The sequence below is a fragment of the Pseudochaenichthys georgianus genome, chromosome 17 (assembly GCF_902827115.2).
Source record: "Pseudochaenichthys georgianus chromosome 17, fPseGeo1.2, whole genome shotgun sequence".
Taxonomy (NCBI): Eukaryota; Metazoa; Chordata; class Actinopteri; order Perciformes; family Channichthyidae; genus Pseudochaenichthys; species Pseudochaenichthys georgianus.
The window spans coordinates 26696767-26714110 of NC_047519.1; the positions used below are offsets into that span (position 1 = coordinate 26696767).

At 42.9% G+C, this 17344-nt stretch overlaps 1 protein-coding gene and 1 long non-coding RNA gene across 2 annotated transcripts in view; both read left to right on the plus strand.

The window, feature by feature from the left end:
* Positions 1-92: 92 nt before the first annotated feature.
* On the plus strand, positions 93-3639 carry LOC139435617 (uncharacterized). The gene is made up of 2 exons (XR_011644844.1): positions 93-1084; positions 1218-3639. It is a non-coding gene; the product is annotated as an uncharacterized lncRNA (long non-coding RNA).
* A 2405-nt stretch (positions 3640-6044) lies between these two features.
* The window catches only part of phlpp1 (PH domain and leucine rich repeat protein phosphatase 1), a 48113-nt gene continuing 36813 nt past the window's right edge, over positions 6045-17344 (plus strand). Inside the window, exon 1 of the mRNA XM_034104322.1 lies at positions 6045-7986. Coding sequence (XP_033960213.1) covers positions 6366-7986 — 1621 coding nt within the window. The 5' untranslated portion in view covers positions 6045-6365. The remainder of the gene's footprint in view (positions 7987-17344) is intronic.

The following is a 17344-nucleotide window of genomic DNA, read 5'->3' on the forward strand; positions in this document are numbered from 1 at the left end:
GCTTCCTCTTTTGTTTCTGATGATGCGCAGTTCTGAACACGGCAGGTCACACCTGAAGAGCTCTGTGTAAATCACAGGGATTCAGCGTTTTATTATGAAACAACTCCCCTTACATAAGAGAGTAATCGGACAGGCGCTTAGGACCCCTCAGCCACAGCGAAGCTCTGCTGACTTTTATTTTCCTGCTTCTATCGTCAAGCACAGATTTATACATTGTTTTGTTCTCGTGTCGCAGAAGCATCCTCATGGCAGAAGACATTCTTTTGCGTCATGCTGAATAGCAGAAACAATGACATCACTGGTCCGGGTTGCTGTCACAACTAAACATTTTAGAGCGGATGTTGGCTTTTTTATTTGCTGGAAATTTTACTCATCGCCACTTTGAGTATCTCTTTGGCATCATCTTGTCCTTGGGCAAGACACACAGCCCTCCACCGCTCCAGTGGTGCTTCTTAAGGCAATGATTCACTGGGTATTGTCCCAAATGTGAATGTGTATCACTATGAATGGGAAACAGCTTTGGTTAGAAGCTAAAAACCGCCCCTGCAAAGAGATGTTTGTCTTTTTTATTTAAAGTGATGTTAACCCTAACATGCATACATCGGGTGTTTAAATAACCCGGGGATTATGTTTGAGCTCCAAGGATTTACAGCCTGTTACACCTAAAACACTGTACAGCTTTGCATTGGTCGAATCTAAAAATGCGATTTCAATGGTTTTGCAATGTGTGTTTTATTCTGTGTATACCACTTCATTATAGTGTTAAACCACTAGATGACAACCCAAGTAACAGCGACACATTGTGTTCAGCTACTTGGATGTAGATTAAGGGCTCTTGTGATGCGAGAGGAGAATTCAGCAGAATAATAATTCAATTCATGTCCTCAAGATGGGAGTAAATGATGCATGAAGTAGCTAAAAGGAAGTAGTCAAGGCTTAGAGGCTGCAGTTTGTGTACTAAGCCTCTGCAGCTTTTCTCAAATGTCCCTCTTGTTTGCCCTCTGCAGGCAGCTATACGAAAGGAACTCAATGATTTCAAGAGCAATGAGATGGAGGTGCACGAGTCAAGTCGCCATTTAACCAGGTAACGGTTAATATTCATTACTATGTGACCATGAAATTAAATGTACACAGCAGCTTTTCACAGTATTGGCTGTGCGATGCAGTGAGTTCTTTCTTAGGTGATGATATTGACACTTTTTGTGTTCTCCTTTTAGGTTTCACCGACCATAGTAGACCATCACTGTCTTGAGCAACGCCATGCCGGCGCTCTCCTCCACTGAGAACCTTAAGTGCTGGACGGTAAAATGGTGGCCGTTTCTACAATAAGGCCATGTCTTCTGAAATGCCTTTTTCAAGTCCCACAAAACTGAGTCAGTACTACGCTGCAAGATGCAGACCCCCACTACTCCGTACTACGCTGCAAGATGCAGTCCCCCACTACTCCGTCCACTGTAGTAGCACACAATGACTCCATTTGATTCACATTGCCCCTCTATGGAAATTGCCTGGCTGTCTCTTCACCCTCTCTGCTGCGCTCTCAGACAGGCGCTCAGTTCTGCGACATTTGGAAAGCGGGTCTCTTTTTGTTCGGAATTGATTGACACTTTCACCATTTTCTGAGGCAACCGTACCTTGGTTCATCAATAGCACCAGTGGACTTGTCTCAGTGGAGATGTTATTTGTTCCCTCTTCTTTATTATGCTGTCAGTCTGGACTCCTCCAGCCCTTATGGACAACTCTTTTCGAGGATGCAGGCTGTATTGTTCCGAGCTCACTACATCAGCAGGAGATCCATATTCACTGCACCTGCTGGGACTCGTAAACAGCTTAGACGAAGAGGAGGGAGGTCAAAAATTAGAATCATGTGCAATATTTATTTGCTTTTCTTAGGCTTTAGCACCCCCTACAGTCCCCTCGGTGTCATTACTATGTACTGTAGTCATGACTTCTGTTCTTCCCTCATATCATATGTGCAATTCTCAATGTACTGACAATGTTGTCATCTAATTGCTAACTGTGAATTTGAGAGTTTGGGCAATGCCCCCACTCTCTCCAAATGTACATTTTGTTTATACTGAAGAAAGAAAGTTACATTTAAAGAAGAATTAAGCGTGACCAAGTTGTATTCATGTTACAATCTTATTCATTTATTGGAAAAACTTCAACTGGCAGATATATTCTGGTTCCAGTGAGTGCCACAATTATCCGTTTTTATATTATTTTTTCAGTTTTTAATTGTTTTTGATAGAGGCACCTAAATAATTTAATTTCCATGTTTGTACATGTCCTAGATAACCAAGAGTTTGATGATCACGACATTATGACTTACATTTGTTGTGTTTGAAGCAGTTTTCTTTGTTCATAATGAGCATTGTTATACATTTTACTTTTCTACTCATGTCATTATAAGCTTTTGACAAAGCAATATCCGTTGTTTGTAGAGAAATGGTTAAACTACAGGTGTACTCCCTACCATTTTTTTACTGTGCTTATACACTACGCCTCACTTCAGGGTTTCACTTTTCTTTTATACTTTACTTGAAGAAGGCTTTATTCAGGACGACCTTTTTCTGCATTTTTCTTCACTTAGTCTCCAAGAAATCCGAATCTTTAACAGCTTTCCAACACATTAGGACACGATTTGATTCAGACTGAAGTCTATAATTAAACGATGATGCACTTTCGATTTTAAAACAAGAGTACAGATACAGGTGAACTCATCGATTCAGGATTTTTACATTTTTATTGCAAACTTCTTTGCACTGTTAAGAGTTTGGCTTTACAATGGTCACTGTTTTAAGGTCAGGGCCCAGGTGTGTATACTATTGTTGATTATCTGATCTGTGACCATATTGTCTCTTCACTTTAATGCTCTTGTTAACTGATCACGGATCCTACACCAGTATTGAAATGCTCATAAGCTTTATGTATACTGATTTTTTTTAACTTTTTACTGTATTACTTTTAAAGTTGCAATATGAAATTCTAGTTTGTCAGATGAAGATAAGTAGTGGAAGTGAAAGGCTGTTGGCCTCCTTCTATAATGTATGTGTCTTCAAAGTAAAATGTGTTTTCCCTTATTTTCAAGGTCTCCATCATTGATGGATAGATGACCCGATAAAACCTGGAAACTGGGGAAATGAAAATTGTTCTGCACTTTATGGTTTGATGTAAACAATGGATGATTTTTTTTTTTTGGTTTGGAGCAGTTTATCCTCAGAATCAGGACAAAGTAAATTCTCATGTAACAATTTTTTTAATCTAAATTGCATTGGGTCATCTTATCTTAGAGACTTTGAAGTATGAGGTATATCCGAACCAGCTTCTGTATGATTCCAGCATCATGTTTTATTTTTATTTTTTTAAATGTTCCATTTATAGGTTCAAAACAATAGAGCATTAACAGGAATGAATCCAGACACTCCAGTTGTCATTTCAGCTCTAAGAAAAAACAACCTTAGCCTGAGGTTTTCCATTTTGCTGGAATCAAGGAACATGAATTCAGCAATAATCTGTTTCCTTTTACATGTTGTGGAGCAACTGAATGACTTTGAAAGTGTTCTTTTTTTCATTTTTGAAATACAGAATACCATGTAAAGGATACATCATGCCAATTAAATTCCATTTCTGAATGCATTTTCACTGTCATGATACTTTATTAGAATAGAAAAATCTGCCCAGTCCTGCCAAACAGTAATTGTACCACAGTAATTGTACCACAAAACATGTTATATTTATTTCCCCACAAGCTATTTGCAATAAGGCTTGCTTCACAAATGTCTTGCCCTGTAGTTCAGAGATCTATTCCCCATTCTTAAACAAAGGCTTTTATTACTCTTCTTTTCTATTACTGTACTTTATGAAATGCTGTCTTCAGATGTTCGGGTAGCTTGGTAAAACACATTCCAGCTCAGATACTTTACCCACTGCAAATAAGCGGCACATTTTTAAAAACTACTCTCAAATGTAACACTAACAAATAGACCTTGTATGTTTTAATCTAACCAGTTCAGCAGGACACTTTCTGTTTCTGCTTTTAACATTATAAAAAGTTGATGTTCCATATTACCATCTTTCAGAGGATAGAATAGCCCAACGATTGTTAAGTTTGTATTGAAAACAATTATTAATCCACGCAATTGTACATTTGAAGTGTATTAGAAAAAGCCAATTCACTACTTAAAATGGTTTGGCTTATTTAAAGCTAATGAACTTGCAAGATTGTTGCTGTTCTGCATTGGTATATTCATGGTTAAGTGCACTTAATGTTAGTTGCCTTGTACAACAAAAAAGCTACTCGATTAAATGTAATGAGCAAGCAAAATAAGTGCATATGAGGATGTGAATATTGTTTGAGACAGCCTGGCAAAACTAAACCTATTCTTTTATGTGTCACTTTCTGTATACTTTTTGCATCCCCATGATTAGGCTACAAGAAATATAAAACCTCTTCAATCTCAAATGAGCACTTTCAATGATGTGAACTGGGAAGAAAAATATGTCCAATACATTTTCTGCAGGCATTCGACTAGTCAAACTCCACCTTTTTCCCTTAATAACTTTATGCTAAATTCACATGCAAAAACTGAGGCGGAATTAGGTTTGAAATTGGAACAAATGCGCATTTAGGTAGGACAAGTATATTGAAAGCCTGCATGCATCAAATGGTTGACACAAGGTGTCATCACTACCTTTATAAAAAATAGTTGATTATACTGTATTTGATACTGACAAACGTGTTTTACACTAGATGTAGCCTACAATATGTGTCTTAACTTAACAAAGGCAAAACTATGTCTGTTTTATTGATTTGTGAACATAATATATGAACAAACATTCCACTGTACAAGAAAACAAGCGAAGCGAGGCTATATGCAATTTGTTTTTAGATTTAGGTAAGTCTGTAAATCAGTTTAAGAGGCAAGCTTAACTATTTTTGTTCTAACAGGTTATGACTTGAAGATAAATACTCAATCACATATGGCTACAGGTCCGGAAACAATTAAGAGACCAGTCCACATGTTTCTTAAATCGCAATCTCTACATAGGGCAGCAATTCCATTGCAGTGTCTGTTTAATTTCCAACACAGAGAAATGCTGTCAGTAGTTTATAGAATACAATAAAATACATTTTAATTTGACTCAAACACATATGCCTAGTACCTATAGTAAAACCAGAGAAACTGAAAATGTTGCAGTGGTCTCTTCATTTTGTTCAGAGCTGTATCTGAAAAAGTTGCAGCATTTGCACCAAAGCCAGTGTGCATTTGACGAATTATTTTTGGATTTGCAAGTCTTATAATAGTAGGCTATTACCCCTTTGGCTAAAACTAAATTAGAAAAGATTGACCTGAAAAAGACCAGGGTCGTTGCGTCCTCAACAGGAAAAAGGTCAAGCTTTGAGGTTTGCTCCACTAGATGGCGAGAAACACAATAGAATAAAAGCATGTACACCGAGGGGCTGTATGGTCTTGTGAAATGGCGTCCTGATGAGATGGTGCTGAAGTTATTTGCCTCGTCGTCACCACTAGTGTCAAATAAATACACCTATAGCGATGTTGCACATTGCGATGCATCATAATTGTATTAAAGTTAATGAACAACCCATTGTGTGTAACTTCTCACGGACGTAACACAGATAAATGAGGTCAACGCAACAGTTGACTGCTGATACGTTTCCGCAGCGTATGCAGTAGCTTAATTTGAAAGATCAGGCTACTAGCGGTATGCTAGTTTAGCTTCCTTCACACCAAGATAACACTACAGCAGATAAGAGGACGCACTTCGGAAGCTGCACACCAAACACTTTATACGAGCTATGTTAACGCCCCTCATCTGTTCACCGCCTTACTTGACTGAAACTAAAGAAAAGCTTCATGGGAAATGAAGTCATTACATAATGGCTTCCCTGCAGCGGCGACAGCAGGGCGCTTTCTAGCTCAATACACTTCCCACAATGCACTGCGTTGTTGTTAGCGACCCCATCTTGTGTCCTCCTCATGAATATATATCAGTCAGTATTTGCGTAGGAGGTCGGCCGACGTTCATTTCATATTCCAGCACTGTATTTCGGTCCAAATGGGACGCACAGTCACGTCTCCGCCCTGATCTGTCCCCGCGCGCCCAGCCTCTTCCAAGCGAATTTCATCGGTAAAATGTTTGTTTGGAGCAGCGGAGGAGACTCTGACGGAGAAAGGAAGGCAAGAAGTGAATGACTACTAGTGGAATAAGTCGAGAACACCGCCCAGTCGGCGGATATTTACCACGGTGGGAACGCTTTTTACGGCTTTTAAATGTAGACGTAGGTGTAACCAAGTGCGCACCGTTATTTATTTAGAGAGGGGGACTTTTCATTAGCAGAGATGGAAAGTGTGCAGACTGTCGCTGAGGATGGTGCGTCGGATAGAGGCGCGACCAAGTTAATGAAGAAGCCCAGCGGACTGTCTGTCGCCCGGGGGACTCCAGCGAATGATGGCGGTGGACATTTGGCACACTCCCGCATAGAGGCAAAGAACGGGAATAACGTTTCTCATTCCGCCACTTCAGCGGGGTCTAGTGCGCCAAAGCGAACTGTGGCGTCTAATGGCCGGGGCTCATCCAACAACTCCAGCTCCCTCCTGTTGAGACGGAAACGCTTGAAGAGGAACCTCTCCGTCGCAGCTGCAGCCACCGCCACCTCAGCTGTCACAGCCGCCTGCGGCGCCAAGATGAACTCGGCCCTTTCCTCTGCGTCTCTACACACTCGGAGTCTGGATCGGAAGACTCTGCTGAAACACCGACAGAACATGCAGCTGCAGCCCTCCGATCGCGAGTGGGTGAGAGCAGATCTCCACCGGGGCTCCATACACGTCCACGACCGACTGACGCCCTCATATCCCAGGCCGGTTCTTTGCACTATGGACACCACAGCCGGCGAGGTCGCGCTACGTCTGAGTAAACTCTGCAGTAAGTCGAGCTCTGTCATGCGCATTTTTTGTAAAGATAACCCTAAGACTGACCAAAATGGCAACTGCAATGTGAAGTATGATTATAACGATGACCCATGCAAGGTGAACGAAGACTTAAGTATAAAATGCAACCACCTGACTCCCCATGAATCCACTGAATTAAGGGGCCATCCAAGTGACAGGTTGAGACTGCTGCTCATGGAGAATGCAAACGAGAGGCAACAGGACGTTGATGGGAAACTTTTCAGCCCAGAGTCAGAGTCACAAGACAACATAGCCTGTTCACTGTCAGATTTAAATTCTAACTCCAACATGGATACCCCCAATGATGATGACTCGGAGCACAGGAACTGTTTAGACAGCTATGGATTAAATTCTGGCTCTGATGTGGAGAGCAGTGCTTTTGATGACCTGAGCTCCGGGGCCCGGCTCAGCGAGCACAGGGACTCCCTCAGCGATGACATGGTGCTGGGCACAGAGGCATCCATCCTCAGCCCCTCGTTTGATAGTGCAACAGAGGGCCACGACATGTACGGCAGCTCCTCAGACGAACTGGACCTCGACTGTCCTGCGTCGAGCACAAGCATGGACCCCATCGCGCAGCATCACACGAATGGAATCAGTGCTGTCACTGCCAACTACACACAGTGCAACATTGGACATTTAAACGACATGGCTAACAATATGGGACCAGATAGCAGACTAAATCCCCACCGTCTGGGCAGTCTGCCACCCAGCAGTAGTGCCGGCTCATTGTCAAGAGCCTGTTCTACAGGTAATACACCTGATATCCAAGACTGTGGCAAAGGTGATGTGAAATCAGGGCTGACAGCAGACCACAATGGAGGGTCCTCTGATCCCTGCCCCACACTGTATGTTCAGCTGCATGGTGAGGCTGTCAGGAGGCTTAGCCCAGATGAGAGGCCTCTGCAGATCCAGAATGACTTTCTCTTTAAGCTTGGATTTAAGGACCCGTGGAGAGTTCAAGAGGAAGGGCTTAACACTGAAATTGGCTCCTTGTTACGTTTCTATGCAGGTAAGTGAAATGATGCGTTCAGATATTATCACATTCTCTCATGATCAGGTTTCTGCTCATTCTGGGACTTGTTGTGGCCTCTCTGTTGCACACTACGTAGTTTGGACTTCAGATCCTTAATGTTGATTGTAACGGGTTGGCACTGGCAGCCTCTGTCACAAAATGAGGCAGGTGCAAACATGCAGGTGTACAATTGGATATTATAGAGTAGAGCAGCAGTGTATTTAGTTTCTTGCTTGTCATTTCTTTTACCAGGAGGACAGAGCATGTTCTTCTTTATTTATTTTATTATTATTCATTTCAATGGTTATTATTAAAAATGTGTTATCCTAAGTGCACTTCCCAGCGATGACTTCACTTTGCTGTGGCATGAATGGGTCAGAGCAAGGTCATATTCCAAGATCTGCCAGATCGACCTTGCCTCAGGGGCTAACTTTAAATTTCAAGTGTATTTTTTGTTTCTTCTGTCCCGGACTGTCATTGTCGGACCATAGCAGAACACTGTGCTCCCATCGACACGCATGACATCACCACAAAGCCATCACCACAACTTATGGTGCTCAGACATGGGGCCCTTTCCGGCTTTTGCCCCATTATCATCCTAATGAAAAGGCTGAATGCCTTTGTGGTTGGATGGAGAGTAGGGGTGGGAGCGGTATGGCTGGGAGGACCATAAACCCTCTCTGTGTGTGTACCCAGTGAATTCTGGTCATTGAGATGCTGCGCAGTGCCTGTCCTAATTGGCATCTAGCATGGCTACTGTCACACTAACTGCCAAGCTGGGTTACCGTGCTCCTCCAAAGCTCAGGAAGTCCTTTTCTTCAGTACGCCACTGCCTCAAGCTATTACTGCTATTGCTGTTGCTGCTTGGGGATGTGATATGGGGAGAGGGAAACTAGTGTCTGCTGAGGACAGTTGGTGAGAAAGTTGTTGTTGGGGCTGATGTATGTAAAAGAGAGGCTATAACACTCTAGCTTCCTGTCCAAAGAGGCTGTTGAACCAGAGGTCACTTAATATGAACACATATGCCCCTTTTCACTTTCGCAGTCACATGTGCTTTTGAATACTAACTTGCTTCAGGTAGAATGATTTTCATTTAGATTGCATCATATGGCAGACTGCATGGATGCAATATAAGGGAAAACTAATGAATCCTACATGAGCATGTGCAGTCAGCTGAGCTCAAACGGCAGCAGCAACAGCCAATAAAGGCGGGCAATTGTAGACCTGATGCCCTTCTGATGGCAACGCCTCCACATCCCATGTGAGACAGCTTAACTGTGGTCACCTGAGCTCTCTCACCAGCCCCCCCCCCCCACACACACACAGATGAATGCACTGTAAAGAGAAAGCATGGCTGACTTGTGACTCATCTGGTCTGCTCTTCTGCCCTCTCCTTACACGATGGAGGCATGTGAGGAATGTACGCTGGCTCGTCTAGAATGTCAGGCACGTCTGCTGAGGAGGAAGTGGAGCAAGAGTGTTGGGGGGGGGGGGGGGGTGTGTGTGAGGGGATACCGCACAGACACACATGTTGCTCTGGCTTTGAATGGTAGTCCTGCTTAGATAGTGGAGACAGTCCCAGTCTCAGCTGACTTGCTGGCTGACTCTCGGGCGCAGCTGCCACAACTGTAGACCTCAGTCACACTAAGGGCCTTTTTGTCTGCATGCCTGTGCATGCAAAGCGATCTTTGATACAGGAAGTCCAGTATCTAAACTGTTTTATTCTTTAGTTGCTCAACACTTTTCGCTTTTATTACTATATGACCTTGATATTAAGTACATGAATAGCCGGTAAGCAGTGTCCTACATCTTTAATAAGAATGACAGGAGAGGTTCTTCTCAGTATGCAGCGTGATTGGGAAGCAGGAGAATGATGTGAAGAGGCTGTGAAGTCAAAGTGTTGCCATGGTGCATTTGGCTAGATCCTTTGGACAATGCAGAGGCCAGTTTAACTTTGAAGGGTTCAGGTCATGGTTTGAGTGTATAGACTCTGCAGTGGCCAGCTGAGAGAACTCACTTTGCCCTGCTAGACACTCAAACATGCACACATACACATGCACATGTACAGAAGGCTGCCTAGATCAAAGGGCCGCTGTCCTCTTTGGCAGGCGGACGAGTGATCCTTTCAGAGCTGCCCACACAGGAGCCTCTTGTTATGCCTAGCCAGCTTTATTAGAGTTTGAGTAAAAGGGAGAAGGGTAAAAAACAACAACCACACTCCTATAATAATACATGCACATTCTTTAGCTAGGAGGCCAACAATGCCATGGCACTAAATAAAAGTACACTTCCTCAGAGATAGTAGGCTACGAGTGTGTTTGTCTGTGTAGACTTGCAAGAAAAAAGGAAATGGCACACTGAACCCTAACACACCGTCGGCACAGGGGTTCCCTCAACGCGGAGGACCTAGAGTCTTTACCAAACCAAAGCAGTGCACTAAATAATTTAGATTGATTAGCTACTCGGCTTTACAAGCTCTCTCATCCATGCACTCCAGCATACCCACTGCTTTTTATGAGTGTTCCACCCTGTGAAAGTTGAAATGTATGCTTTTAAAAGCAATTCCATGTAAATCTAGAGTGTTGTTAAGATGATGCCTTTTTTTTTTACAAGCATAATTAATGACCACTGGCGTACACTGGCCTGCAAACTGTAAAGGTATTCATTCCTTCTCAGCTCCACTCATATTTACAGCTCAAGCTTCTGTGACACAAAGTCAGGCCCGATAACAGTTTGCTGCGTCCAGGTATTTCCCCGTGTTGTTTTCAGAATCTGCCTGCAGGTGAACTTAGCAGGAACAAATGTCTGTGCAGAACTAATAAAAGCAGAGATATTAAAAGGAATGTTGCAGATAATAACTTGGCTTTAAAAAACTGAAGTGAATATACCCGCTTACAGCTTTGCACATTCATAATTTGGTAAAAGTTGTCATTTCACAAATGCTAGTGATCATGATTAGTATAAATATAAATAGTTTCTCAAAATACAATATAATAGTTTTTTTACAGGTTGTAAAGTTTTCTTAAAACAAATGGTGATGTCATGCCTCACTTGTACCGAGTTGCTTATCTACAAAAATGTAATAATCACTTACTATGTTATTGTTTTGGAGCCAAGCTACAACTCAAGGTAAACATTGCACAGATGCTTCATTTCTGTCATCTCCTAGCTTAAATCTACAGCATCCTTAAATGGCCAAAACAGTGTGTGTACATTGAGACTTTGAAGGACAAAATATCATTTAAATGTGCGCCTGCTTTTAAAAATGTAATCAATATTAGAATCAATAAACAAGAGAACAATCTCAGTGTGATATGATGTTCCATGTCGACACAAGATGTTTAGGTTATAAGAAGCGAAAGAATACTTCAGTGACTGTAACAGCTTAAAGGTATCTGAGTTCAGGACAGTATCTTTCCACTCTTTCCTCGAGCCCTCTGAGGAGGCAGCGCGGCTGGTGACGTGATGACTTAAGGACTCGGCAGGTTTAACGGCTTAATGACGCTCCAAACTTTCTCCAGCAGGCTGTGGCAGCTTTTAAGCACAGAGCCACTCACTCTTGTCTGGTCTGTGCCACGATGCTTTCGTCATACAGTCATCACGCCAGATTGCTCTCACACTCACATCTCCATGAAAACGTTCTTTCGAGGCAGATGGAGAACAGTCTGTGCACATTTCGTCATTGTTTAGTTGTTTGCTTCTTATGATCGGTCACTTGTTATCCTGATAACAATATGGGGTTCCCTGCCGTTGGATTAGTTTGAATGAATATAGCCGTTGAAATGATGTGTGACTATTCTCAGTGATTTATGAATTGCAATATTAAAGTGTCAATGTCTCTTGAACAGCGTTTCCGCCAAGGGGCCGTCTTGCCGTCATTTGACGCCCTTATTCAGCCCTGAACGCGAGCCGAGGGCGTCCAAAAAATATTAATAATTCGAGAGAAGATCGAGAGTTTTTATTGCTTGAAATGACGAGAAGGACATCCCTCTGTTGGAGGGGCAAAGGAGTCTGGTGGGATTATTTTTGGAGTATTGAAGATCGTTTCCCCGACATTGAAGGCACCTGCTACAGGACAACACGGAACGTGCGCGATTTGGACGCGATGAGCGGGGGGGTTTTAGTGGAGCACGCGCGTGAGCTGCGAGCACCAGAGCCTCGCAGCGGCGAAACTGAGGCTCCGTGGTAAACTGTGGTAACACGAAGAGCCGAAACAGCCGGCGCTTTAAGAGAGCCGAGCCAAATGATCCGGCTCACTAACGTAAAAAGACAGTATCTATCTTGAGGGACGGCTCAAGTCAAAATTCAAAACAACCCCCTTTAGACATGGCCTGCGGAGTCATTATGTAATTGTGTAATCAGATTTCACATGTTCCAGATCTCAAACCCAATATGTGTTTGTCGGTGGCTTTTGCATTATCTACAATAATGTCCGTAGAGCGAGTAAAGAGTAGTTTTACGTTTTTCACATCTCTTACCTTGCTGCCTGCCCTTATAGACGTGGTCCTATATAAAATGTGGTCATACGTCTGTGGATTTGTGTCTCTGAGGATTCACACGTGTGTCTACTGAGGCAGACATGGAGAGGATGGTGTGTCGGCTTGTAGCAGTTAAAGCCTGGGGAACTGTTTGCTGTCTCATATAGATTGCCTTCTTGGCCGACATCCTCCCACCTTCCTCTCCTCTCGCGTCAAATCTTCCTCCCTCTCAATTTCTCTCATGATTGATCCCCCTCCCTCTCCTCCTGCTATCCATCCTCACATCTCCTCCTCCCTCACACCATCTGACAGCTTCCATTTATCTTCCCATATCTCTTTATCTCTCCCTAGTTTATTGCTTTTCACTCCAAGAATTGCTGGTCACCTTCATAATTGGCTCTTTTTTCTACCAGTCTAGCACTCTTCCTAATGACTCCTCTGTGTGAATGTGCATGCTTTGGTGCACACTCGTTACCCCTGTGGACATAAGTAAAAAAGAAACGGAGAGGTATGCATTTTAAATTATCTTTGCTTTGTGGTAAGCAGCTTAATCCAGGTTGAACAGTGTCATGCTGATGTGCCACTCCTCTCTGCTTACCGGCACATTCTGAGATAGGGAATTGTAAAAAGGGGTTATGAAAGGGCAGCAGGCTTCCTTATGTGAGCAGACAGGCCTCGCAGCAGTCTGTCAAAAGGCCCTTGCCAAATGCTACCCAGGAACCTTGGAGGGTTGCATTAGTTCAAGAGCAAGGGCAGAGAAAGGTTTCCCTCTTCTGTGGGGTCATGGAGTGGACCCACTGTCCCCGCGTTGAGCACCAGTCCCTGATCTGACCACATGCAGGTGGGGGGGGGGGATTAGAGGCAGGCCAGCAGGGGCTCACTCTCTGCAGCTTTGATCAGCGGCAGCACAGCCTAATGCCAGACAACATCTGCAACTCTCAGCATTAAAGAGGCCCAAAAAAATTCGGATTACAGAACACACAGCCTGCTTGCTAGTGTACAGGACAGAACTGTGTCAATTCCTGGATGGGAGGTTTTTAAATGCCACCACTCCAGTGGTGCTTACACTCATTTGTTTTTACAAAGCCAGAGTCTCCAGGTTATTTGTTAGATTTTCTTTAACACACATTTAGTATTACACAATAATCAGTTTTGGGGCAGCTGTTTTATTTGAGATTTTGTTTTGAGTAAATAGTGTTGTGTTTTGTTACACGCTGTCCCCAAATCTGTACACTGCTATAGATAAGGTGTGTTTTGGGTGTAGCTCAGCTTGTTTCTATGGACTCTGCTTCAATAGAAAGAGGCAGAGCTGTTGATATGAAATGACCTAGTTTAAAGTTCATCTCTCTTCAAAATGGCTGAAGCACAATAATGATACTTCCTTATTGTCAACTGAGGGAGGCATTGAAAGCAAACAGATGGACTCTGACACAACCCTATAGATGTACTGTAGATAACAAATGTTGTAAACCTTTTCAGCATCAGTTTAGCATCTTTGTATTACAAATGAGTGTGCATTAAATGTTTGAAGAAGTATTAAGATAATTTACTTATGTAAAGTTGGCAACAGAAGTTAAAATGCTCTACTATCATCAGAATATACTTACTGTAAAGCTGCTGTAATAATTTGTTTTTCATTTTAATTCCAGTAGTTCCCCCAAGCTATATGGTGTTTTGCAACGCCTCTTGAGCTCCTTGTTTTGCTTGTCGAGTCAACGTCACTTTCACTGCTTTTGGATGTAGAGGGCATTCTGCAAATATACTCTAAAAACCCACTGTACCTTTCCTGCTCCGCACCAAACGGCTGACAGACAAAACTAACATAGTGGAGCGTCAGAAGCGAACAAGACAGATATTTCCCTCAGGAATGGAAACGGAGCAAAAATAAAAGTGAATATTGGAATTCTGTTCTTCTATTGGACAGAGCTGTCAGATAATTATAGTTCAGTTTAAACTACAGTATTTCTCTACCTCTACCTGACAACTACCTCAACATTATATGTAAGTATAACACAAACAGAAAATAACATTATAAGCTTTGTAAACATAGTATTCATGTATTATAATGGATCGCCTACATTTGACTGATGTCCCTAATAAATTGGTAGGTATAAAGACTGACATTTGTGAAACTACGTCCAATTTAAAGTCCAGAGAGACCGAGAGAGACATCGCTGCATGAGCCGCTAGTCCCCATCATTAACGTTGCAATTTGTCCGTCTCTTGCTGTTCGCGCTGCAGTTGGATAATCACCCAGACCCTGGAAAAAAATTGGAGCTGTCACTTGCCGCACCAGGAAGTGCTTTCTCCCTTTCTCAACCAATATGCTTCCTTGAATTTTATTTAGTTTTCTCTCGCACATGCTTATTCTTTTAGCTTGTCTTAATCTCTTTGTAGTTCCTGTTTAATTTGCGCTGTGTCTCTCTCGTAAATACAGTTGTTTTATTAACTCTCACTCGGCAACCACCCGGTTCTGTTCTAGTTCTCACTGCTTCCCAGTCGCTGTGGTTAAATACTTCCCCTCTTTAGTTCTTTTTTTTTTCACACTCGCCGTCGCCCTCTCTCACTGCACCCCCTCCCTCTCTCTCAGGGCCACTGTGTTCACATGGCCCCTGCATGTGACATGAAGCTGAGCCAAAACACCCCGGATACCCGCTTCAGCCCTCCACTGTTCCAGACCGTGTTACATTTTAAACAAAACGAAAGGAAAGGAAAGAAGGGAGGGAGGAGAAGAAAGAAAAAGTGAACACGTGGGACCAGGAGAATGTGCAACAGCATCACAATCTCATTCATTCATTTGTCCTGTCCCTGTGCATCATCTGGGGAGAGTGGCCCTTTAATTCTTGCTCTCTTTCTCCCCCTGTACTCCCGCTTGTGTGAAAGCCTTCCTCTCAGTCTCTCCCCCATTCCTCTCGGCTCTGAACTGGCCTGATAGCTGTGGCTTTAACCACAGATCTGGGGTCTGATTACTTTGCAGCCTGTCCTTCAGTGGGATTAAGGAACAACTGACTCGAGCTGCTGTCTTCGTGGACAGCTTCTTCCCCGATTACCCAGAGGCAACTGCTGCCCATCATATGCATTTTTAATACTTACTGGAATGGGAGAATAGCTGGACTTGAAATAATAACAGTGACTGTTTACCTTTTATTATTGCTTGTGCTCTTCCTATGAAGCTGCTTATTACTTTCACCATCAAAGGCATGCCGTACATGGCAGCCTTTAATATAAAGTGTACCAGAACAACTAGGATGCTGCAACCTCCCAGTGGCCCATTGCCAGATTTAGCTAAGCTGCGAGGGACCTTCATAGCCTCTGATAATGAATGGCATTAGAGGTTAAGTACAAACAATAACAACAATGTGCTAATCTGTGTGTCTGTGGTCTACCCTCGGGGAAAACGTTTAAAGTGGAAGTGGTTTGATTGCCTTTCATTGTGGATTAGTTGGGAATAATTCCAATCAGTGTTACACATGATGTCATTGTCACACACTACTCGTATAGACAGTTTACTGTGGTCATGCTTAATGCATTACGACGCATGAGACACTGGAATCAGCTGGGCTGAATTGGTTGGCAACCTGCTACAAAAAGCATGCATTGTTACAAAGTTGATGTTAAGTAAGTTAAGTTCAATTGGGCCACCTAATTAAACTCGGGGTATATCTTCCCAGCAGTTTACAGCAAAAAAAACAACTGCTTTGGATTGTGTGGGATATCAAAGGGTACAAATACTTCACCTTCCTACCCTTGTTTATGAGCCAAACAAGTTCAGACAGGAGCCTCAAGCGGGTTGCAGCTGTTGTTCCACCCAGCAGTCATCCCACCAATCATAAACTCACTCCTGATGGTATTATAGTACAGTACACTGCGCTGATATTCACCCTGTCTCTTGCTCTCTCCACTGCTCTTCTGGTACAGATTCTATGAAAATGTTGCTGCCGCCTACTCAAATCTGCTTTTCTTTACTCAGGAATCTCTCTACTCATTGATTGGTAGCTAGGGATGTCCCGATCACCTTTTTTTGCTCCCGATCCGATTCCGATCATTTGATTTTGACAATTTGCCGATACCGATTTTTCCCGATCCGATCTTTATGCAATGCATTAAGAAAAAAAAAAGGTAACAGATAACGGCTGGTCATCCAATGCGATGAATTCAGCTATCTAGTTATTTGTTTGGCCTTTTCACTGTTCTGGGGCAGTTTCTCTTTCCTTTTAAAAGTCTCTGAAAGTGTCGGTTGTTTCAGTGCCGTTACCTGAGTGGCCGCTGTGTACTCGCCGTGTTGTTGTTGGTGTTTGTTTCTCAGGTAGCGTATTAGATTGGTCGTGTTGAACGTAGCTCTGTTCTTTCCACCACGCGGAACCTCCGCCTTGCAAACATTGCATCTGGCTGTTACACTGCCTTCGCTTTCAATTTTATAATACTTCCAAACTCCTGACATTTTCTCTGTCCCGACTCCCGAGTCACCAGCTGAACGTAGCCTCTCGTTAGCTTACTGCTACTATTAGACACTGCGCCCACTCTGTTGCCAGATTTCAGAGAAATAAGCAACCAGGTCTATGAAAACAAGCCCAAAGAAAGCAACACATACATGATGTTGTGAAATTTTAAACCAAAACTAAGTCCTCAGGATGACTTTAAGACGTGAACATGGTAATTTTTGTTTTGTAACATTAAATAAAAAAAAAAATATTTTATAAAAAAAAAAAAAAAGAAAATCCCGATCCCCGATTTTTTTCTCCCGATCCCCGATCTTTTGAAAATCACGTGATCGGCTCCGATCCCCGATCACGTGATCGGATCGGGACATCTCTATTGGTAGCACATGCTCAACGCAGTACATCAAGTCACATCTGGTCACAGGGAAAAACAAAGGT